At 43.7% G+C, this 26,140-nt stretch overlaps 2 protein-coding genes across 3 annotated transcripts in view; one reads left to right on the top strand and one right to left on the bottom strand.

Annotated features, from left to right (window-relative positions):
- kcnq3 (potassium voltage-gated channel, KQT-like subfamily, member 3) overlaps positions 1-26,140 on the top strand; it is a gene marked incomplete at both ends in the record, with an annotated part of 157,191 nt that overhangs the window by 44,176 nt on the left and 86,875 nt on the right. The window lies entirely within an intron of this gene.
- LOC310796872 (uncharacterized protein) lies at positions 17,947-23,298 on the bottom strand. Of its 2 annotated transcripts, none has more exons than XM_083659107.1 (6): positions 23,235-23,298; positions 21,551-21,666; positions 21,299-21,443; positions 20,801-20,900; positions 19,545-19,673; positions 17,947-18,393 (listed from the first exon to the last, which is right to left on the bottom strand). In XM_083659107.1, the coding sequence occupies exons 4-6, from the start codon at positions 20,888-20,890 to the stop codon at positions 18,055-18,057; spliced, it is 558 nt and encodes a 185-aa protein (XP_083515233.1). In that variant the 5' UTR covers positions 20,891-20,900; positions 21,299-21,443; positions 21,551-21,666; positions 23,235-23,298; the 3' UTR covers positions 17,947-18,054. The 2 variants fall into 2 exon arrangements, with proteins under 2 accessions (XP_083515233.1, XP_083515234.1); XM_083659108.1 differs by having other exon boundaries at positions 21,299-21,415.

Raw genomic sequence — 26,140 nt, 5'->3', positions numbered from 1 at the left:
TATAGAACTCCCACAACGTGCAGGGTAGTCCAATAGACTTCTATAGAACTCCCACAACGTGCAGGGTAGTCCAATAGACTTCTATAGATCTCCCACAACGTGCAGGGTAGTCCAATAGACTTCTATAGAACTCCCACAACATGCAGGGTAGTCCAATATACTTCTATAGAACTTCCACAACATGCAGGGTAGTCCAATAGACTTCTATAGAACTCCCACAACGTGCAGGGTAGTCCAATAGACTTCTATAGAACTCCCACAACATACAGGGTAGTCCAATAGACTTCTATAGAACTCCCACAACGTGCAGGGTAGTCCAATAGACTTCTATAGAACTCCCACAACGTGCAGGGTAGTCCAATAGACTTCTATAGAACTCCCACCATGTGCAGGGTAGTCCAATAGACTTATATAGAACTCCCACAATGTGCAGGGTAGTCCAATAGACTTCTATAGAACTCCCACCATGTGCAGGGTAGTCCAATAGACTTCTATAGAACTCCCACCATGTGCAGGGTAGTCCAATAGACTTCTATAGAACTCCCACCATGTGCAGGGTAGTCCAATAGACTTCTATAGAACTCCCACAACATGCAGGGTAGTCCAATAGACTTCTATAGAACTCCCACAACATGCAGGGTAGTCCAATAGACTTCTATAGAACTCCCACAACATGCAGGGTAGTCCAATAGACTTCTATAGAACTCCCACAACATGCAGGGTAGTCCAATATACTTCTATAGAACTCCCACAACATGCAGGGTCAGCCCAGTCTCACAGAAAATTGTGAAATAGTAACGTTGGTCCACAGCGAAGAACATTACAGTCTAACAATAACAGCTCGAAAATTGTTAGATGGTAACGTTTTGTTTGTTTGTTTGTTTTGGGGGGGGGGTTGGTGAAAATAAATAATGAGGTTATAAGGGAGGTGCTGGGAGGTGGGTATATATAGATGCAGGATGCTAAGCTGCAGCACAGATATAGATGCAGGATGTTAAGCTGCAGCACAGATATAGATGCAGGATGTTAAGCTGCAGCACAGATATAGATGCAGGATGTTAAGCTGTAGCACAGATATATAGATGCAGGATGCTAAGCTGCAGCACAGATATATAGATGCAGGATGCTAAGCTGCAGCACAGATATAGATGCAGGATGCTAAGCTGCAGCACAGATATAGATGCAGGATGCTAAGCTGCAGCACAGATATAGATGCAGGATGCTAAGCTGCAGCACAGATATAGATGCAGGATGTTAAGCTGCAGCACAGATATAGATGCAGGATGCTAAGCTGCAGCACAGATATAGATGCAGGATGCTAAGCTGCAGCACAGATATAGATGCAGGATGTTAAACTGCAGCACAGATAAAGATGCAGGATGCTAAGCTGCAGCACAGATATAGATGCAGGATGCTAAGCTGCAGCACAGATATAGATGCAGGATGCTAAGCTGCAGCACAGATATATAGATGCAGGATGCTAAGCTGCAGCACAGATATATAGATGCAGGATGCTAAGCTGCAGCACAGATATAGATGCAGGATGTTAAGCTGCAGCACAGATATAGATGCAGGATGCTAAGCTGCAGCACAGATATAGATGCAGGATGCTAAACTGCAGCACTATGGAGGACCAGGAGGGTCTTACGCTAATGAATAGAGTGTCCCCTTAATAATTATCCAATCGTACAATTAAAAAGAGTAATTTCAAAAAGAATTCACAAATGACGTATTAATACATCATTAAAAAGTCTTATTTGGAAAAGGAACTTCAAAAACATCCATTAAACAGTGTATTTCAAAATGGAATTACGAATACATCATTTAAAACATCATTTAATACATCGTTTCCTTATTCCTATTCGAAATAACCATTTGGAATTGTATTTGAAGTCACTATATTAAATCCCCGATTCGAAATAACGATTGGAAATGCCATTTACCCATTGCATGACACTTTTGGCCTTAGCCTAGAAAAACTGTGTAAAACAATGCAAATTAGACATGTACTTTAATTTTAAATTTGACATACCTTGTAGGCCCTGGAGAGTCTTAAGCTAATGAATAGAGTGTTCCTTTAATAATTATCTAATCGTACAATTAAAAAGAGTAATTTCAAAAAGAATTCACAAATGACGTATTAATACATCATTAAAAAGTCGTATTTGGAAAAGGAACTTCAAAAACATCCATTAAACAGTGTTTTTCAAAATGGAATTACGAATACATCATTTAAAACATCATTTAAACAGTGTATTTCAAAATGGAATTACGAATACATCATTTAAAACATAATTTAATACATCATTTCCTTATTCCTATTCGAAATAACCATTTGGAATTGTATTTGAAGTCACTATTTCAAAACCAATTCAAAAAACCGATTGGAAAACCATTTTGTTTTAACATGACACTTTTTTGCTCTTTGTCCCCAGCCAAACAGTGTCAATCGTGAATCCATGGTCCTAATGCAAATGAGCCATGTAACAGGCTCTCTGATTGGCTAGAGAGGCAGTCCACTGAGCCAGACTCTTTCGCGCCCCAAAGCTCTCTAGCCAATCAGAGAGCCTGTTACATGGCTCATTTGCATTAGGGGGCTCAATTCACAATTGACACTGTTTGGCTGGGGACAAAGAGCAAAAAAGTGTCTTGTTAAAACAAAATGGTTTTCCAATCGGTTTTTTTAATTGGTTTTGAAATAGTGACTTCAAATACAATTCCAAATGGTTATTTTGAATAGGAATAAGGAAATGATGTATTAAATGATGTTTTAAATGATGTATTCGTAATTCCATTTGGAAATACACTGTTTAAATGATGTTTTAAATGATGTATTCGTAATTCCATTTTGAAATACACTGTTTAATGGATGTTTTTGAAGTTCATTTTCCAAATACGACTTTTTAATGATGTATTAATACGTCATTTGTGAATTCTTTTTGAAATTACTCTTTTTAATTGTACGATTAGATAATTATTAAAGGAACACTCTATTCATTAGCTTAAGACTCTCCAGGGCCTACAAGGTATGTCAAATTTAAAATTAAAGTACATGTCTAATTTGCATTGTTTTACACAGTTTTTCTAGGCTAAGGCCAAAAGTGTCATGCAATGGGTAAATGGCATTTCCAATCGTTATTTCGAATCAGGGATTTAATATAGTCACTTCAAATACAATTCCAAATGGTTATTTCGAATAGGAATAAGGAAACAATGTATTAAATGATGTTTTAAATGATGTATTCGTAATTCCATTTTGAAATACACTGTTTAATGGATGTTTTTGAAGTTCCTTTTCCAAATACGACTTTTTAATGATGTATTAATACGTCATTTGTGAATCCTTTTTGAAATTACTCTTTTTAATTGTACGATTGGATAATTATTAAGGGGACACTCTATTCATTAGCGTAAGACTCTCCTGGTCCTCCATACAGCACAGATATAGATTAGGGCTGTTGAAACGAATTTTGATATTCGAATATTATTCGAATTTAATAATTATGAACGAAATTCGATTATTATAATTTTTTTAAAACGAATATTTTAATTTTTATTTATTAAAAAAAAAAAAATTTTTTTTTTTTTTTTTAGAACACTAGAACAGTGACAAGTTCTGACAACATACTTGAAGAAAAGAGTGTTAACTGAAGTTGACTGTTGAAGCTGCTATACTGATGTAAACCTACCTGTAGCTCTTTTCATTGTTAACTGAAGTTGACTGTTGAAGCTGCTATACTGAATGTAAACCTGTAGCTCTTAAGTGCAATACGTGACTGATTTTTTTTTGTTCATGGCTCATTGTTGTTTTGGCAAAGTTTACTTATTTGTTTATTGATAAGGAGCTCAAACAAAGGCTGTGTCTTTTTTTATTATCAATTATTTTATTTTAGCATTTCAGACAGCACCAATACATCACTGATGAATATTAACTAAGCTCTGGTTATCTGACATATTTTCTAATGCAATGAATGTATGTACATTGTACAAGGAACATGTTTTCTTAAATAAACATCATTGCTGGACTATTTGTGATAAGCCTAATATTATTTTGAATATTCATCCACCATTCACTTTTCCATCTACATTTGGTAAAATGCTTAGAAAAAGTTTTACTTGGTCAAACCCAAAGATTCAGCTATATTTAGAATCAGAACATAACATAAGAGAAGACAACAATTCACTCAGACCAAAAAAAAATTTTTTTTTTTTTTTTAATTCAATTAAAAATTAATTAAAATATTCGAATATAATTCGAATATTAAAATGTATAAAGCACTGAAATTCGAATTTGATTATAGAGGGAGATTGACAGCCCTAATATAGATGCAGGATGCTAAGCTGCAGCACAGATATATAGATGCAGGATGCTAAGCTGCAGCACAGATATAGATGCAGGATGCTAAGCTGCAGCACAGATATATAGATGCAGGATGCTAAGCTGCAGCACAGATATAGATACACGATGCTAAGCTGCAGCACAGGAGGAGAGCAGAGCACACAACACAGTGGGTGTTACGGCCTGATTTGTGCTGAAAACCAAAGTTGTAATTCATTCGTCTCACTTATAAAGGCTGATTTTATCTCAATAAACTGTAGAGACAGGTGCAGCTTACACTTTATGCTTTTGGTTTTCTATCATATGTGCAGCTTGTTTCCATGGTGATAGTCTCTTTAATCATGTATATCAGTGCTTTAAGTGGTGCTTCAGCACTTTGTTTATTATTTATTTGATGGACAATGCACATTAACATTACTGTAAATGTGCCAGTGTTAGCCAGATGGCTAATTTTCATTCTCAACCCCACCCCACAATCTCCCATCCTGACCCCACCCCACAGTCTCCTGACCCCACCACAGTCTCCCATCCTGACCCCACCCCACAGTCTCCTGACCCCACCCCACAGTCTCCTGACCCCACCCCACAGTCTCCCATCCTGACCCCACCCCACAGTCTCCTGACCCCACCCCACAGTCTCCCATCCTGACCTCACCCCACAGTCTCCTGACCCCACCCCACAGTCTCCTGGCCCCACCCCACAATCTCCTGACCCCACCCCTCAGTCTCCTGACCCCACCCCACAATCTCCTGACCCCACCCCACAGTCTCCTGGCCCCACCCCACAATCTCCTGACCCCACCCCTCAGTCTCCTGACCCCACCCCACAGTCTCCTGACCCCACCCCACAGTCTCCTGGCCCCACCCCACAATCTCCTGACCCCACCCCTCAGTCTCCTGACCCCACCCCACAGTCTCCTGGCCCCACCCCACAGTCTCCTGACCCCACCCCACAATCTCCTGACCCCACCCCTCAGTCTCCTGACCCCACCCCACAATCTCCTGACCCCACCCCACAATCTCCTGACCCCACCCCACAGTCTCCCATCCTGACCCCACCCCTCAGTCTCCTGACCCCACCCCACTGTCTCCCATCCTGACCCCACCCCACAGTCTCCTGACCCAACCCCACAGACTCCTGACCCCACCCCTCAGTCTCCTGACCCCACCTCACAGTCTCCTGACCCCACCCCTCAGTCTCCTGACCCCACCCCACAGTCTCCTGACCCCACCCCACAGTCTCCTGACCCCACCCCACAGTCTCCTGACCCCACCCCACAGTCTCCTGACCCCACCCCACAATCTCCTGACCCCACCCCACTGTCTCCCATCCTGACCTCACCCCACAATCTCCTGACCCCACCCCACAATCTCATGACCCCACCCCTCAGTCTCCTGACCCCACCCCACAATCTCCTGACCCCACCCCACAGTCTCCTGAGCCCACCCCACAGTCTTTAACATGAGAAGCTCAGCAACATGTCAGGCTCCTGTGTTCCTCTGCCTCAGCCTCTACCTGTGTGTGATAGAGAGGCTTTGCTTCTATTCTACCCCCTGAGCTCCCTACTGGCATCTGGACCATTTGCAGCGGTTACTAAGGGTAACCATGTGACTCGTTGCCACGGTAACCCCTCTGGATGGGCAGGCGGGAGTCCCTCGTTCCCCTGAGTCTGGTCCTCGGCTGTTCAGGGGGGTTCAGTGAGTCAGTGATGCTCCAGGTGTGCAGGCTTTGGATTTGAAGTTTGGACCTGTGATTGTCAGGCTGAGAGCGTTGCTGTTCTGTTGAATCCTACAGAAAGGAAAACTGTCAGGATGTTTCTATTGTTATGATGAGGAGCATATTCCTATATAACACCTAACTGTAACTCTGCTGCACCCGCTCCCTCCAGACAATATAACACCTAGCTGTAACTCTGCTGCACCCGCTCCCTCCAGACTATATAACACCTAGCTGTGACTCTGCTGCACCCGCTCCCTCCAGACTATATAACACCTAGCTGTAACTCTGCTGCACCCGCTCCCTCCAGACAATATAACACCTAGCTGTGACTCTGCTGCACCCGCTCCCTCCAGACTATATAACACCTAGCTGTAACTCTGCTGCACCCGCTCCCTCCAGACAATATAACACCTAGCTGTAACTCTGCTGCACCCGCTCCCTCCAGACAATATAACACCTAGCTGTAACTCTGCTGCACCCGCTCCCTCCAGACTATATAACACCTAGCTGTAACTCTGCTGCACCCGCTCCCTCCAGACTATATAACACCTAGCTGTAACTCTGCTGCACCCGCTCCCTCCAGACTATATAACACCTAGCTGTAACTCTGCTGCACCCGCTCCCTCCAGACAATATAACACCTAGCTGTAACTCTGCTGCACCCGCTCCCTCCAGACTATATAACACCTAGCTGTAACTCTGCTGCACCCGCTCCCTCCAGACTATATAACACCTAGCTGTAACTCTGCTGCACCCGCTCCCTCCAGACTATATAACACCTAGCTGTAACTCTGCTGCACCCGCTCCCTCCAGACAATATAACACCTAGCTGTAACTGCTGCACCCGCTCCCTCCAGACTATATAACACCTAGCTGTAACTCTGCTGCACCCGCTCCCTCCAGACAATATAACACCTAGCTGTAACTCTGCTGCACCCGCTCCCACCAGACAATATAACACCTAGCTGTAACTCTGCTGCACCCGCTCCCTCCAGACTATATAACACCTAGCTGTAACTCTGCTGCACCCGCTCCCTCCAGACAATATAACACCTAGCTGTAACTCTGCTGCACCCGCTCCCACCAGACAATATAACACCTAGCTGTAACTCTGCTGCACCCGCTCCCTCCAGACTATATAACACCTAGCTGTAACTCTGCTGCACCCGCTCCCTCCAGACTATATAACACCTAGCTGTAACTCTGCTGCACCCGCTCCCTCCAGACTATATAACACCTAGCTGTAACTCTGCTGCACCCGCTCCCTCCAGACTATATAACACCTAGCTGTAACTCTGCTGCACCCGCTCCCTCCAGACAATATAACACCTAGCTGTAACTCTGCTGCACCCGCTCCCTCCAGACTATATAACACCTAGCTGTAACTCTGCTGCACCCGCTCCCTCCAGACAATATAACACCTAGCTGTAACTCTGCTGCACCCGCTCCCTCCAGACTATATAACACCTAGCTGTAACTCTGCTGCACCCGCTCCCTCCAGACTATATAACACCTAGCTGTAACTCTGCTGCACCCGCTCCCTCCAGACTATATAACACCTAGCTGTAACTCTGCTGCACCCGCTCCCTCCAGACTATATAACACCTAGCTGTAACTCTGCTGCACCCGCTCCCTCCAGACTATATAACACCTAGCTGTAACTCTGCTGCACCCGCTCCCTCCAGACTATATAAGACCTAGCTGTAACTCTGCTGCACCCGCTCCCTCCAGACTATATAACACCTAGCTGTAACTCTGCTGCACCCGCTCCCTCCAGACTATATAACACCTAGCTGTAACTCTGCTGCACCCGCTCCCTCCAGACTATATAACACCTAGCTGTAACTCTGCTGCACCCGCTCCCTCCAGACTATATAACACCTAGCTGTAACTCTGCTGCACCCGCTCCCTCCAGACAATATAACACCTAGCTGTAACTCTGCTGCACCCGCTCCCTCCAGACTATATAACACCTAGCTGTAACTCTGCTGCACCCGCTCCCTCCAGACTATATAACACCTAGCTGTAACTCTGCTGCACCCGCTCCCTCCAGACTATATAACACCTAGCTGTAACTCTGCTGCACCCGCTCCCTCCAGACTATATAACACCTAGCTGTAACTCTGCTGCACCCGCTCCCTCCAGACAAAACGAGTATGCTGACTCCATCATATGTCTATATTTAGCGTGTTGGTGGGTGTGCTTGTTCACATTAGGGAGGGTGTGTGTGCATGTGCGCGCCCGTGTGTGTGTGTGTGTGTGTGTGCATGTGCGCGCCCGCGTGTGTGTGTGTGTGTGTGTGCGTATTTGCTACAGCACGATGACACAGCCATGTGCAACAAAGAGTCTCAGTTGCTAGGCAACCGCATCTAAAAATGCTCACTAACCAAAATATTTGTTGGGAACAGTTGAGGAGTGTTGAGGCACAAAGACTGAATCCATTTTCAGATCGGCTGTTCTGCCTTCCTGAGGTGGGTTCTGTCTGTTCTGCCTTCCTGAGGCAGGTTCTGTCTGTTCTGCCTTCCTGAGACGGGTTCTGTCTGTTCTGCCTTCCTGAGACGGGTTCTGTCTGTTCTGCCTTCCTGAGGCGGCTTCTGTCTGTTCTGCCTTCCTGAGGCGGGTTCTGTCTGTTCTGCCTTCCTGAGGCAGGTTCTGTCTGTTCTGCCTTCCTGAGACGGGTTCTGTCTGTTCTGCCTTCCTGAGGCGGCTTCTGTCTGTTCTGCCTTCCTGAGGCGGGTTCTGTCTGTTCTGCCTTCCTGAGACGGGTTCTGTCTGTTCTGCCTTCCTGAGGCGGCTTCTGTCTGTTCTGCCTTCCTGAGGCGGGTTCTGTCTGTTCTGCCTTCCTGAGGCAGGTTCTGTCTGTTCTGCCTTCCTGAGGCAGGTTCTGTCTGTTCTGCCTTCCTGAGGCAGGTTCTGTCTGTTCTGCCTTCCTGAGGCGGCTTCTGTCTGTTCTGCCTTCCTGAGGTGGGTTGCCAGATATGGAATGTATTCAAACCTAACGTGTGTAACCATGTGCATCTGATGGAGTAACAGCTGACAGAGTAACAGCTGACAGAGTAACAGCTGACAGTGGCAAAGCCAAACATGATACATTGCTAGTATGAATGCAATAAGCAGTTTGATAGGTTCCAGTCTGATGCAGAGATATAAAGCCAGTGAGGAGGCTCGTGCAGGAGAATTGAACTATACATGTTGTCCTAAATTGACTGTTAAATTTGATGAGAAATGACAAGGAGAATATTTCTGACCGACATTAACTGTCCAATCACAAACCCCCAGCTAACATTAACTGTCCAATCACAAACCCCCAGCTAACATTAACTGTCCAATCACAAACCCCCAGCTAACTGGCCAATCACAAACCCCCAGCTAACTGGCCAATCACAAACCCCCAGCTAACCGGCCATTACATTCAGACTATCCATGTGGCAGTAAGGAAGGTTGTAAGAGCCTTAATCCATTAGATCCCTCAACAGTACATTCTGCACCTCAGAATCACATGCATGTATCAATGTATTGCTGAATGTATGGCTGAATGTATGGCTGAATGTATGGTTGAATGTATGGCTGAATGTATGGCTGAATGTATGGCTAAATGTATGGCTGAATGTATGGCTGAATGTATGGCTGAATAGCTGAATGTATGGCTGAATGTATGGCTAAATGTATGGCTGAATGTATGGTTGAATGTATGGTTGAATGTATGGTTGAATGTATGGTTGAATGTATGGCTGAATGTATGGTTGAATGTATGGTTGAATGTATGGCTGAATGTATGGCTGAATGTATGGTTGAATGTATGGTTGAATGTATGGTTGAATGTATGGCTGAATGTATGGCTGAATGTATGGTTGAATGTATGGTTGAATGTATGGCTGAATGTATGGCTGAATGTATGGTTGAATGTATGGTTGAATGTATGGTTGAATGTATTGCTGAATGTATGGCTGAATGTATGGTTGAATGTATGGTTGAATGTATGGTTGAATGTATGGTTGAATGTATGGCTGAATGTATGGTTGAATGTATGGTTGAATGTATGGTTGAATGTATGGCTGAATGTATGGTTGAATGTATGGTTGAATGTATGGTTGAATCGAATGTATGGCTGAATGTATGGTTGAATGTATGGTTGAATGTATGGTTGAATGTATGGCTGAATGTATGGTTGAATGTATGGTTGAATGTATGGTTGAATGTATGGTTGAATGTATGGCTGAATGTATGGTTGAATGTATGGTTGAATGTATGGTTGAATGTATGGTTGAATGTATGGCTGAATGTATGGTTGAATGTATGGTTGAATGTATGGTTGAATGTATGGTTGAATGTATGGCTGAATGTATGGTTGAATGTATGGTTGAATGTATGGTTGAATGTATGGATGAATGTATGGTTGAATGTATGGCTGAATGTATGGTTGAATGTATGGTTGAATGTATGGCTGAATGTATGGTTGAATGTATGGCTGAATGTATGGTTGAATGTATGGCTGAATGTATGGTTGAATGTATGGTTGAATGTATGGTTGAATGTATGGCTGAATGTATGGCTGAATGTAGGCATTGTAAAGTGCTTTGGATAAAAGCACTATATAAATGTAGGCATTGTAAAGTGCTTTGGATAAAAGCACTATATAAATGTAGGCATTGTAAAGTGCTTTGGATAAAAGCACTATATAAATGTAGGCATTGTAAAGTGCTTTGGATAAAAGCACTATATAAATGTAGGCATTGTAAAGTGCTTTGGATAAAAGCACTATATAAATAGTCTATTTACCATATCAGAGTCAGACTGGATAAAAGTGACCGGACCTGATGAGATCTTTCTTAAAAAGCTTAATATCAGCTCTCTATGTATCGAAATTTAACTCTCATTCTCCTTATCTTTCCCCTTTTCTCCATTTCCTTCCATTGTAGTTCCATTCTCGCTTTATGTTTCACTGTAGTCTCTCTCTCTCTCTCACTCACACACACACACACACACACACACACACACACACACACACACCTCCCACAGTCTGGTGTGACATCTCCATGCTCTTGCTCAGTCTGAATGGCGAGCAGCTCTGGTAAGAGTGGGACAGATTAGCGTAGCATGTCGCTGTCTTAAGCTTAATTTATACTTATTAGAAAGTGTCGCTCAGCACATGGTCGCAGACGAAAAAGAAAGTGTCGCCTCGGTTCAACGGTCACGTGACACCCGAACGCTATAAGCAGACAGCCAAGAGAAGAGGGGGAATGGAACGCCCAGTGAAACCACCTCGGAGGCAAGATGTAACGTACTTGGCTGCAGCCGCATATAAACGACACACAACCACACAACTCACCTCCTCTCTCTCTGGGAAATTGGTCACAATGTTTTTTGTGATTTTCACGAAGTCATACATCAAGGACAGGCTGATAAAAATAGCGGGGACACGTTCATTCATTTCAATCGAGTGAAAACCAAAACAAGGAAGTCAAGCACGTGCCGTCTATATAGCCAATCAGACTTGCGCGATACTATGACGTATTCAGCGACACTAGACATTTCACTAGGTAGCAGACACTGCTTGACGACACTTGAAAGTGTCGACTCAAGTCCTCATTTCTGTCGGCGACCGTTTCAAAAGTGTCGGCAGACGAAGCATAAATTGGGCTTTAGCGTAGCATGTTGCTATCTGTGGACAGACGAGCGTAGCATGTTGACTAGCGTAGCATGTTGACTAGCGTAGCATGTTGCTGACTAGCGTAGCATGTCGCTATCTGTGGACAGACGAGCGTAGCATGTTGCTGTCTGTGGAATGCCGTGATGAGACCTCTACTAAGCCCGAGAGAGCTGCTAATGTCATCACCCCTAAGCTTCCTGTGGGCTTCACACCACAATGTCCAGCCTAATGAGGCATTTCAGCTCATATTGAGCCTTGGCATTTTTCTTAAAATGGTTTGAGGGGGGGGGGGCAATTAACACATTCACTGCCAGCCGTTGTTTTTTTACTGTAGGTAGGTTTTGCCAGAGGTTTTTTTTGAGGATTCTGGCTCATTTTACAAGAGCCGAGGATTCTTTTCTGCTTTGACTTTGTGAACACAAAGTTCACAAAAGTACTAATAGAATGTGTGCTTTCTCTGTCTAAAAGAGTTAGTTTGTAGAGTTAGTAGTTATGTAGATATTAGCCGTTGAGTACAGCATGGTTTCAGCGTCTGAAAATTTATTTTGAGATAAATGGCTTTTTGTGAAATTCGATAGAACAGTCACTTTAACCATTCATTTTTGGCATCAGTAAGACCGTCAGACATCTAAACAATAGTTTTGAACAGTAATTTCCTCCATAACAGCAGGAAACACCCCTCTCCCTTCAAACTCCTCCCTCCGTGTGTCTTCTCCTCCTTCCTCCTGGCTCTGCAGCGGGCGTGTCAAGTGCGTTGCTGCTGCTGCTGCTGCTTGCCTGCCTGCGACGCTCCTTGTGCGAGTCAAGATGGGCCGGGGAATGCGTGGGCGATGGGCAGATGTTGATTCTGGCCTTTCTGAGGTGTTTCAAAGTGTGTTTCACCTATAATCTATTATGCAAATCGCTCTCCGCTCTCTGTGCTGCTGCTGCTGGCGCGGCCGCTCGGGCAAGTCTGGATGACTGTAAAATCGCCAAGCAATTTCCTTGAGAATGGCTTCCTCCCGCCGCTGTTTTTTCTTTGCTTTCGCTCGTCTGGGGGGAGCACTGTCAACACTTAGTGGGTCGGTAAAATAGATTATACACATTCAATACCTCCAATAATTGTATAGGAGACGTAAAAGGGATTGATCAACGCCCCACCGTCAAAAAAAAAAATCGTCGTTGGCAGTCAACAGCTGGATTCTGAAAACGTGTTAACACGTCATTGGCAGTGAACGTGTTAAATTAGCCATTTTCACTTGTCTCAATACAATTCAACTTTTTTTTTTTTTAAGCATTGCCAGGTTCAAGAAAATATTTGAATTACCGTAAATTCCGGACTATAAGCCGCGGCTTTTTTCCCGTTTTTTGGCCCCTGCGGCTTATATAACGGTGCGTCTTATCTATGGATTTTTTCAGAAAAAAAAAAAAAAAAAAAAAAAAATCTCTCTTTTTTAGCACTCTTTCTAACTATAAATCCACTTCTGTTTTAATTTCCTCTCTTGCCCTCTTTTCACCACACCGCGGACACTGTGTGCACTGTAAAAATAAACAACGGTGGTGTTGTGTTATGTTGTTTTGTTGAAATGTTGTAATACGGTAAATGGGAGCTTCCTCAAACAGCCATCTCTTCCCGACAATCCCCTCTGTGCGTGACCACTTACATATGGTAATTACGGTAAGCAAACGGCCACTCGGGCAACAACTCCCTCCCCCGACTACCAGGAGAAAATCACAAACTTCGGCGAATTCACACAAAGGAAGATCAAGGAATATTCACAACAAGACGAGCAGTAGAAGCAACACTCTCACTTACCATGGGGAAGGTACGCAGAAATTCACACGAGGCAGCTTTCAAGTTGAAAGCAGTCAATCTCGCATTAAAAGAGAGCAGCCGCTCCCGGACTGTCCGTCCGGGGGAGAACTACTGAACAACTCCCTCCCGACTATCAGGAGAAAATCACAAACTTCGGCGAATTCACACAAAGAAAGATCACGGAATATTATAGGAGTGTGAAAACATCCACAATTACCAACGGGTTCCAAAACGCTGGACTGCTGCGGGATGAAGAGGATGACGCCACGGGGACTGCCCCCTAGTCCGATACCTCACGAGTCCGATACCTCACGAGTCCGACACCTCATGGTTTTGGGTTAGGGTCTGGGGGAGGTTAGGTTTAGGCGTGGGGGTGGGAGAGGTTAGGTTTTGGGTTAGGGTCTGGGGGATGTTAGGTTTAGGCGTGGGGGTGGGAGAGGTTAGGTTTTGGGTTAGGGTCTGGGGGAAGTTAGCCTCTTTTTTCGGACTCGTGAGGTGTCGGACTCGTGAGGTATCGGACTCGTGCCATGGCACCTGAAGGAGAGAGGAGAGTGGTTGACGAAGCCACCCTGAACCTGTTCGTTTCCGACACTGAAGATGAGGACTTTGGTGGTTTCAGTACGCAGGAAGAAGAGGAAGACGAGGATTAGTGACTTGACTTCTCTGGTTACAGGTTTGCTGCACATATACGGTAGCCTATTGTTGTGTGATTTTGTCTGGGGATTAGTGACCTGACTTTTGTTTTGTTTTGTTGAAATGTTAATAAATGGGAGCTTCCCCAAACAGCGATCTCTTTCCCGACATTCCTCTCTGTGCACGAACCCTTTCATATGGTAATTAAACATCAAAACACCCGCGGCTTATAGTCCGGTGCGGCTTATAGAAGAAAAAAATAGTCAATTTTGGTCCCGCGGCTTATACACCGGTGCGTCTTATAGTCCGGAATTTACGGTAGTTGAATTGTATTGAAACAGCTATAGTAGATTATCTTATACCTCATCAATATGGTTTTAATAGGATACAAACTTGGTAAGAGCATCATAGTTTTGATTTCTATGTTATGTTACAAATACATACTTCAGCATGCGCTGGGACGCGTCATCAGTGATGTTAACTGAGGTCGTAAGGTGTTTCGGGTCAATCGCACATCATACACCCTCGCCCAGTAGACCCGGCCGATTAAGACCCCGACCCGCGTCCCAGAAGCAGCAGCTCACAGATCAGCCCTCCTACTCTGTCTGCAACATTGCCCGCGGAAGATCAGTCTATAATCAGTTTCAACTTCAATAAATGTAATCGTTCCATACAAATTCAGTGAACAGAATTTAAATGCAGTCGTCTGCTGGAACAAATGTCATCAATTTCAATCCAAATAGTTTACACAAACACAATATCTCAAGTCAAGACGTTAGAAACCTTTTCAAGTCATCAAAGTACAAGTCAGAACTAGGGATGCAGCGGTATGAGTTTTTGACGGTATGATAACCTTTGATCAAAAATACCACGGTATTGCGGACCTTTACAGTATGTGCGGACCATTTGTGTTTTTACAATAGCTGAAATATTCCCATACAGCCGACGTCATCTTTTTAGATGGGGGAAAGTTCAGGGGGGTCCTTGCGTTCTCCTGCTTCAGCCATTATCACACACATGGTTGTAAATACATTCAGGGACAGGTCCTCTCTACTGTGCTCTAGGTAGGCATGCAGCCAGGGGGAGGGGCTGCGTAAGCTGCACTCTGCAAGCCACCTGGGCACTATGTTTTGGGGAAACAGCTGATACTGTGAGGAAGTTATGACGGCAAATCTTAGTGGTTTTGATACCGTGACATTTTCAAACGTTAGGGTTGTACTACAACCCGGGTTCTACGTGTGAGAAGGAGCGCTCTCACTCTAGTGCCACCATCCAGTTCCATTGTATTCAAGAGAAGGCAGAAACTCAGGCAACTAACACAGAGTGATATAGATGGATACATAGCACTACAGGTGAGAGGAAAAATATGTATTTTGGATTTTAGGGTGAGCTGTCCCTTTAAGGTCTAATGCAATGAAGTTATTATCATTATAGGTGCAGCAGATGTGCGGGGGCGGGGCTTACAGAGCCCACCCACCTCTCCTTTAAGGCGGGGCTATCTGAGCCGTGCCAGCGCTGTAGGAAGGAGGTCACCGTGTTTAATGTGTTCTGCTCTGACATTGGTCCAAGCCAGCAGGAACACAGGGACATATGGTGCTTAGGTCTCTGCTTCACACTGGAGGTTATACTTATACACTGTGTGTGTGTGTGTGTGTGTGTGTGTTTTGTTGGATAAATGCCACCAATCTTCAAAAGTTGTTTTTAGAGATGAAGGAGAGACATGATTTTCTCCTTGACTCCGGTGTGTTTTGTGAAATACACAATAAAACCTGCTGTTCTCAGGTCAAGTTAGTACTTAAGGAAAAGAAAGACAGTCACTTTGTATGATGTTCTATGGATCAGGTGAAACAGGAAGTGGATGGGTGTCACACAGTCTCTCAAGCCAGACTGCCTCTTCTACATTCTGCCAATGCATCATACAGTCTGTACTGCATCATATACAGTCTGTACTGTATCATATACAGTCTGTACTGCATCATATACAGTCTGTACTGCATCATACAGTCTGGCCCTATCGTCGCAGAAGTGGTCATTTTGCGTTTGCGCTTGTTTTGCACTCGTTTAATGCTGTGCACAATGCTAATTGGGAGCGTGCACAAGCGCATTTGTATTCCCCTTGCTGCGCTATTACCTCTACGCCTGTTCTAGTTGGACTGGACATGCATGGGGTAGGCGTTCCACAGGCCAAACCAGGCGTGTCCGCACGAAATGCGGGGACACGGATGCATTCTCCTAGCGTCAGCATGCGTGCAATTACTTTATTTATGTAACTGCTATTTAACTTAAATGGCGCAATCAGACTCATCTCCTCCCCCATGTGTTTGTCTGTGAACCAGACTGTCTATTTTAAACAAGGTAACCTCTCTCTCCCATGCTCCCCCCTCCCTGGTGATGTCTCCCCTGCCTCTTCCTGTCTGCCTTTTCACATTCTGTCTACACAGTAAAATTTGCAGTGTTAAATCAACACTTAAAGAGTTATTTTTAACACTGGCTCGGATAACATATGGTCCCACACCACAGGGTGTTAAAGTTACTCTTGACATAGTGTTGATATTTCAGAGTTAATTCAACTCTAGAAAGAGTCCAAATTTAACACTGCATCACCCTGCACAACACTGAACAGTGTTAATAAAATATTACACTATGAGGTAATTAACACCCATAGTGTTACTTTTAGTTCACTCCGAGAGTTAATCTTAATTTAACTCTCCATCAATGTTAGAAGTGGTTAACACTGAGTGTTAATTTAAAGCTTACTCTCACCAGTGTGAATACAAATTAACTCTTATTGTATTTACTCCTTGTGGGAGTTATTCCAAGTGTTGATTTTTAATTAACTCCTGTCAGTGTATATCTAAATCTACTACTATACTTTAAAATTTGCATGTAATGTGAAAAAACAAACAAACACAATTCATTATGTCAATGTCTTCATTTATTGAAAAGCAAAAGTAGAAGATACCAACTTATCATCTGTCTGAATCAAATAACAAAGGCATATTGCGCAATAAGCACCAAGACTGTATGGCATTCATTTCCAAATCATTACTTCCATCCAACAACTTTACTCTTGGTGGACGGTTTGGCTGCTGGTTGTAAACAGTCAAAAGCATGTATTCTACCAGCCAGTTGTTCAGCATTTAGGAAGTTGCCCTGAATGTACTGCAGAAAAAGTTTCAGCTCAAACGGAGGGACCCCCTCTAAAACAGCATGCATTATGTCTACAGAAAAACTGTTGGCTGTGTGGAATTACTAAAGTGAATTTAACAGACAAGTGTGTTTCACACAATATACATAGTGTAGGATCTGTTTGCATAGTTTGACAGTGCTGTGTGTGCATATCGATAGTTCTTAGTACAACTTCCGGATCATCTTCAAACAATGCTTCTCAAGGAGACAGAAACGACAGCAACATCGAGCCCCAAATGACTCCACAAAGCCAAACAGACCATGCAAACCTATATTTTCCACAGTGACCTGAATAATAGTAGCACAAATCATGTGTTTAAACATGGGAATTTGAAGTCCCGCTCTTGAGCGAGTACTTTCAAATCATTAACAAGTGGCCTTAAGTATCAAATTAAACCATAACACTCTATGTCCTGTGCATGGAATAGAGCACACAAATGAATATTCGTCTTTGACAACAGTCCAGATGTTATGGCTGTCTCATCTACATTAGCAGTCACCACCTCTCCTAGATCATCTAGGTCTACACTGCTTAAATTAACATCAGTGTCAATCTGTTGGTCAACAGTCTGTATGTTTGGTGTTTAAATGTTTCCTAAAACCAGAAAAAGTACCAAACAGTCACACGGCCGCATCCAGTCTGAACACATTGAAGGCAAAGATTTCTTCCATCCAAATAACCATGAACTAACCGGAAATGCCTAACAAGCGCATTTGAACTAGTTAACTCAGCATGACAAACAGAACACTTCATTCCTAAGCAGCCTTGCCCGGACTTCAGCAACACGGGAACTCTGCTTGACTTCGCAAACATCAACATTGTACACTGTGGTCTGGATGAATGTGAACATGTTGTGGAGCATGGTGTTGTCTGTTGTGCCAAAGACAAAATGTGCCTCAAACAGTTCATCCACAGCAGCAAGGGAAGAGGTTGACCTGTAAGGTGTGTCATTCTTGTCAAGGATGATGAAGAACTGGCGGATTGCATTCTTCTGAGGTCCAACAGCCAGGAGATAGGGTTGAGCACTAGTGATGGCATCAAGATGCTCTTGGATGTTTGTTCCGGTCTGAGAAGACAAACAACACAAACAGACGATTAGAATTACATGGTTGTAATATCAGTGTTATGCCGTGGAGTGCCGTCTCTCACCAGGGACAGCGCGCCCCTTAACCAGCAGACCTTGCTGTCACTGCTCCTTGGCCAGGGCTGTGGACTGGCCTGACTGGCTCCCAGGTTGAAAGCTGTAACAGAAGCTCACGCTTCAGCCTGGGAGGCAGCAGAGCGTAGCCAGCTTTCTGGGTCCCACCACGACGGGGACGGACTGTCTACAGTGCAGCTGCGGTCAGAGAGAGAGACATGTATGGCGATTTGTCTGGGATGCATGTTGTGGCGAGCCGATTGCATATTCCTTTGCATCTTCATTAAGTTTGCATGTTATTAGCGCAGAGCCCAGACATTAAATGGAAAAAAACAAAATGCTGATTTATTTTGAACCTGATCTCACACATACCTGAAAACTGTAAACAGTTTAGCAGCCATTCATTTTCTTGGACAGTTATTGAGTTGATTTGAGTTAAAGTTGCTGCTTGTGTTGTCATTTGTGCATGAATGAAATCACTGGCATCAACTTTGACCTCAAATCAACTAAATAACTGTAAAAGTAAATGAAAGCCTGCAAAATGGTTTACGTTTTTCAGATGTGTGAGACCATGTGCAAAATAAATCAGCATTGTCTTTCGTTTAAGTTCTCCTTTCCTATAAGAACCATCCTAACATAATGTCCACGTGATCTCACATCTTGTTTCGCTCTAGGTATAGTCACATATAGGATACACAGAGATTTCCTAAAATTCCAATGCAACTCAGGGTCTCTGCTGGCCAAACAGTATGGTTTCTGGAAGCAATGAGCATTAACAATAGTAAGGGTAAACACAGCCATAAGTGTAGTTAAGGCTGAAATGGACTCAATAACAATTAACCAACAAGAGTGTGCACCAGGGGAGTTTCTCAGTGGAAAATACATTTTCGCCGTTCGACTTGATTTGGTAACGCTGATTGGCTGAAGGAGTTGTCTGTCAAGGCAAGTACTCCCTCCCACTGAAATCACTGAGTGGCTGGAAGTCCAGACTGATACGTAAGCGAAACAGAATTTGAGGTCACGTGATCAGGATGTTTTTTTTTTTACCAGGCTATCATAAATTAGGGAAAAGTACAAACCTTCTTGAAGAGCACAAGATGTTTCTCTGCTTGGGATGCCGACACCTTTCCTGGTCTCTTCTGACCCTGGGCAGTGGGTGGAATCATCAGGTGTAACAGCAGTAAAACTGATGAGGTCACTGTCCCAACCTGTAACAACACAAGTTTGAAACACTTGAATTAATTTCTGTGGCCCTTCAACAAAATTCAGTGCATGTGCAATGTCAGCAGCATTTTTACAAAATACAGAAGATGTAGCAGTTCTATATCATCACAAGAAGGTCTTCCACTATTTTTTTATACAATATCTCAATCCAGCTTTAACACATTCACTGCCAACAGTTTTTTTTTTACTGTAGGTAGCTTCTGCCAAGGAGTTTTTTGAGGATTCTGCCTCATCTTTCAAGAGCCGAGGATTATTTTCTGCTAGGAGTTTGTGAACACAAAATATCTCAAAAGAACTAATAGAATGTGTGCTTTCTCTGTCTAAAAGAGTTAGTTTGTAGAGTTAGTAGTTATGTAGGCATTAGCAGTTGAATACAGCATGGTTTCAGCGTCTGAAAAGGAAAGCTCAGATAATTGCATTTTTGTGAAATTCGATAGAACAGGCAGAACAGTCACTTTAACCTTTTTTTTTTTTTATCCGCCATCCGAAAAAAAAATCATCGCACACAGAAAACCTTGCACACTGGTCCGATGCCTTTTATTATTATGTTCGTTGTTCTATTAGCAATACGAAAAAATAGTCCTCTCCTGTATCCACGTTACAATGTGACTGACAGATAGCAGCAGCAGCTGATCTGCAGCAGGCAGCAGTGACGTGGACTGCAGCTGGTCAGGGAAGAGGGGCCAGTGAGGTGAAGCGAGCCGCTCAGACTGGAGTGGACTCCAGCTGAGCGGGACTCTGCAACGTACCCTGCCCCTCCGTGTGTGACAAACTAAAATTTCCACAATGAGGAGGACATGCTGGCGTGTGTTTCCTTTTGGCTGCTTGGGGTGCGCACACGTCACGTGAATGCGTGCATCGTGCAGCTGCAGGTAATTAACCAAACAAAAAAAGGGGAAAGCCGAACGGCGCACAGTATGTGGACTGACCGGCGCCGGTCACCGGTCGAGGCCGATTAGCTGAAAATCGGCCATTTCCGGTCACGTGCTGATTGATCGGTGCATCCCTATTTTCAGTTACTTGGATTAGACCAACTTTTTAGAAGAAACTCAGTAAATTATCTCGTCACCGTTTCGTTCCATACATGTTTCTACTATTATTACAGTGTTACCTCCAAATGCTGTTTGTCTGTCTTTAGTCCTGCATCTCTGAATCGTTTTAATCCTCCAAGCAAGGTACCCAGCGCCACTCTCGCCATCATAGAAATGCTCCTTGGAGGGTGAAAGGACAACACAGACACTTCATTAAAGAGACAGCTCACCCTTAAATCCAAAATACATATTTTTCATGAAATCTGTAGTGCTATTTATGCATTGTTTTGTGTTAGATGTATGAGTTTGGGAGATATTGGCCGTAGAGATGTCTGCCTTCTCTCCAATGCAAGAACTGGATGGTACTCGGCTTGTGGTGTTCAAAGCACCAAAAAATAAACAAAACCTCTTGTGTGTCTTTCCAGAAATCATGACCCCAAGATAATCCACAGTCCTCATTGTGAGCAGTTTCATGAGTATCCGGGTCATGATTTCTGGAAAGAGATATTGCTGCTAAAACAATGGTGCAATTTTTACTGGGGTCCGTCCGTACAAAACAAGCATGTTTGTCAACTTACTTGCTTGGCTTCTGTATCCAGCCTCTGGCGTTTTCTGGAAGGGCTCTCTGAAAGGTTGACTATCCGGGAGTCCAACGAATCAAGGGGTGATCGCTGGGACGCTCAGGAGAGGCTACCCTGGAGACAGATTATACCGTGGAGACAGCTAACCATGATTGGAGAAAAAAACATTATGTACAGTTCCTTCATAAACCCACCCCTTATCTAATGAACATAAGCTTCACATGACAAATAACTGCAAAAGAAACAAACCTGTTTCATATTTGATGTTTAGCACCCCAGTTGATATTCATCATCCAACTCAGTCCCCGAAGTGTGGAAAACTTTGACACCCTCTGTTACAGCTGGGACACCAAACTTTGCAAATGCTGAAAACAGGCACAAAAGCTTGTGTAAACAGAAAGGTCATTGATATATCTAATGAGTCCACATTAGTCTACTAACTAATATTCAATGAAACTGGAATTACCGTAAAAGGCTCAAACAAACACTATAAGAGAAATAAAATTACTGCATTTTAAGTAATGCATGCAGCCAAAAACCTCATCGCCAAGTTTCACTTTAAGCAACATGCTCCCTGCAGAGGAATGTGATCAGCACAACATTCCTCATGTTAAAAACTGCATTAATTTGCAATATAACAAGCTCATACATTTCAACAGAACAGCCCTGGTCAACTTTTAGGTGACTTATGTTCATTTTATTAGAGAATAAGGTTGTTTAAAGCCACCAAACAGCTGACAAAGTATCAGCTATTTTGCAGAAATGACCAGTAAGGTTGAATTCTACTTCATGTTTAACCATGCAATCTTGCTGAAGGTGCCACATCATGTTTCTCTACCTGCGTTGACAATGCTTGTGATTCCATCAGACTTTTCACAGCACGATTCAGAAGCTAAAATAGTGTAACGTCCTCTTGGGAGCTGCGTGTTTACGTCTCAAAGCATCGTGGATGACTGAACACCACTCGTTCTGGCTCTGATTGTGACCAGCCTGCTAACGTTAGCGTTGATCAGTGTCAAGCTACATGGAGTTAACTACAGACACAGTCAGATTTGCCCCGAGCAATTTTCAAAGTAAGGCACCAATTTAAGTGGACTCCCCGACGAATCTGATAGTTTATCACATCAGTAACGTTACATCAGCGTCATGACGGTGAATATAAAGCAGCAATATCACACAGCCTGTCGCAGCCTCGCTGGCCTGAATGTATAGATTACCCCAGCAGTGCATACGAGACTCCAGTCCTCCGTCGAGGCAAACAACAAGCGCCCAGCAGCCGCGGAACGCCAACAGGTGCTTCTTATTCACCTAATCACAGACTCTTCTCCGGCTGGATCAGCCCACCCGCTACGTCAGTGACCACACTAGTGGTGTATCCCTACGTCACCCCACTAGGCTACAATATAGACACGAAAATAATTATAGGCAGGCTGCCTTGGATGCAAAATCATTTTAATCCTTGAAATAATGTGATTGCTGACTCATAACGTTGAGGAAACATGTAGAATACGACTCAGCAATTTTCAAAGTAAAAGACTACTGCTGCTAGCGCTAGTCAGCCAGGTAGCCTAATGCTAGGCCGGGGTGGACAAAAAAGGTCCATTTTGCACCCTATAACATTACTGGACTCAGTGGACGTTACATAAATAATACAATAACTCAGCCAACAACATTTACATTAGGTTACCTCTTGCTGATATTGTCCAGTTTGATGTTAGTGTTAAGGTTAGCTGACGCTAATTAGCTAACACTAGCGTTAGCTTGCTGCCCGCGCACATTTAAGCTGCACAACTCATACTAGTTAGTTAGCCCGTTGAAATTCGGAATTTTAAGATACAAAACCAACTGAAGTATGGTGAGCAACAACATTAAGTTATTCTAACATGCTGCTTCTGTTGAAATGACAAATAATGTGTTTAGGGAATGAACTTACCGAGGTCTTCCTGGGCTTTTGCGTGGAAGAAAATGGCGGTCCTGCAATGTGGAGAGTAGCAGAAGGTGGGCAGGGCTTCCCAGTGTAATTAAAAGCTGACTATGGAAATGTACTCCAACACTAGGCGGTATTTTACTCCACTGTTGTTAAAATAACTCCCAAAGTGTCTAACAATTTTGACACAGCACTTTTAACACTAGGGATTTTGCTGTGTACCAGGTTATGTTTTGTCTGTCGTGCTGCAGAGCCTGTTTCCCCGTCAGGGCTGATCAAGCCCTGAACTCGAGAGGGAGAGGGAGAGAGAGAGAGAGAAGAGAGAGAGAGAGAGAGAGAGAGAGAGAGAACACACAAAACACTACACCTACCTCGGTGTAAACATCAGCACCACAGGTAACTTCAACAAAGCCGTGAACGATCTGAGAGACAAGGCAAGAAGGGCTTTCTATGCTATCAGAAGGAACATCAAATTGGACATACCGATTAAAACCTGGCTTAAAATACTGGACTCCGTCATAGAACCCATCTCCCTCTATGGTTGTGAGGTCTGGGGTCCACTTGCCAACCAAGAATTCACAAATTGGGACAAACACCAAATTGAGACTGCATGCAGAATTCTGCAAATCCATTCTCCGCGTCCAACGAAAAACACCAAACAATGCATGCAGAGCAGAATTAGGACGATACCCACTAATCATCAAGATTCAGAAGAGAGTAGGGATGTAGGTACTACCGGTACTACCCCCGAACCGCGGTACTATTGCTGTAGAACAGGTTCTATACTAAGATTTAAAAAGACCCGGTACTTTTCCGACCGCTGCTATGACTGATAATGGTCAATATGAGCCTGTCTCTTTAAGAAATGCGCTGGAGTGAGTGACGTCATATCCACATGTCAAGCGGTGAGGAAAAGAGTTTGAGGAAAAAAAGCAGCTGAGCACTGAGCAGACCCGCGCACATTAAAAGCAAACTAGCAAAGTAGGCTATGGCTAAACACAAAGCCTCTCCCAGCCCAGTTAGTAGCAGCAGCTGTGCCCTTTCACAGTTTACATCTAACGTTATGTAGGCTACTTTCACGCATACTTCAGTCAGGGTTATCGACAGTCCATATTATTGCCTCTGCACGTTTCCCGACGCTACAGTGAGAAAATGCGCTCGTTAACTAACGTTAACTAACGTTACAGCGGACTCCGCTGTACTAACGTTACAGCGGACTCCGCTGTACTAACAGCGGACTCCGCAGTAACGTTAGTTAACGAGCGCTCACTGTAGCGTCGGGAAACGTGCAGAGGCAATAATATGGACTGTCGATAACCCTGACTGAAGTATGCGTGAAAGTAGCCTACATAACGTTAGATGTAAACTGTGAGTAATACTGCCTGAATGCCCCACCCATGACAAGAAGTGCTAAACTGGAAGTTGAGATTACTGAGTATAAACAATTTAGAGACATCAGCCCTGCAGAGGATCCCCTGGCATGGTGGAAGCAACACCAGACAGACCTGCCCATCTTAGCTCAGTTTGCTAGACAATATCTCTGTATTCCAGCATCAAGCTGTGCATCTGAACGTGTTTTCAGTACTTCTGGGAATATCTGCAGTCCAACAAGATCTAGACTGACCGAGGAACATGTTGACACCCTCGTTTTCTTGGCTAGGAACCTGAAGAAGACATTGGGATGGGAGGGACTGAGTGAGTAAACTGAGAGTCAGCCAAACAGTGAGTCTGTCTACCACCCATAGGAGAACTAGGGTTTAGACTGAGTAGGCTGGGGGACAGAATGGGAATATGAAGCCATGCTGCTTGTTGAAGAAAAAAAGATTTGAGTTTCTGCTGCTATAGTGTTTTATTATATTATTATTTATTTTATTTATTTTACTTATTCCCATTTCCCACTGTTCAAAAGATTTGTGTTATGTTACTGAGTGTGTACTTATTTGACAAGTAAAAGTTAGACAGAATTTAAATGCCACCAATTATTTATTTATTGTTGTTATTGGTGTTTCTCTGAGTTTTTGCTGCTATAGGCTAGTGTTTTATGGTCATTTTATTTTCACTGGCATTACTTTATTTTACTTACCGGTATTCTCACTGCTCAAAAGGTTTGTTTTGTTCAGCATTTAAATGCCACACCAATTTATTGGTGTAATTGTTCCCAAACTCTTAAAATAAAGCCAAATCTTGACATTGGACAGTTTCACTTTTTTTTTTACAAAAAGTATCGAAAAGTATCGAAAGTATCGAAATACAAATTGGTACCGGCACCGAAACAGAAATTTAGTACCGCTACAACCCTAGAAGAGAGCGTCTAAATTTTACGACCACCTTAAAAAAAGTGCCCCTGATACGCTCCATAGCAAAGCCCTCACCCACAGAGAGAGCCTAGGAAGATGCCCTCTCAGCCAGCTGGTCCTGGGGCTCCGCTCACAAGCAGAGTCACCAGACAGACGACACCCCTATAGATTAAACCAAATTATAAGAAATCAAAAAGAAAAATATCTGACACACTGGAAAGAGTCAACCAAAAAGCAGAGCAAACTGGAATGCTACCTGGCCCTAGACAGAGACTACAGAGTAGCAGAATACCTTAGCACTGTGACTGACCCCAAACTTAGGAAAACCCTGACTATGTACAGACTCAGTGAGCACAACCTGGCCATTGAGAGAGGCTGCCACAGGCAGACCTGGCTCCCAAGGGAAGAAAGACTGTGCACCCACTGCACCCAACAGGAAGTGGAAACTGAGTTGCACTTTCTAACCTCGTGCAGTCTGTACCAGGACATCAGAGACACATACTTCCCCCAGATAACAAACACTCATAAGGACTTTGAGAACACGAGTGATACCAAAAAACCTCCATATCTGCTGGGCGAATTACAACAGTGCGCTAACACAGCAGCAAGGTTTGT

This window comes from Poromitra crassiceps, assembly GCF_964638095.1.
Source record: "Poromitra crassiceps genome assembly, chromosome: 23".
In the NCBI taxonomy this organism is placed as follows: domain Eukaryota; kingdom Metazoa; phylum Chordata; class Actinopteri; order Beryciformes; family Melamphaidae; genus Poromitra; species Poromitra crassiceps.
The sequence above is the reverse complement of the archived record's forward strand: the minus strand, read 5'-3'. Positions and strand labels throughout refer to the sequence as shown.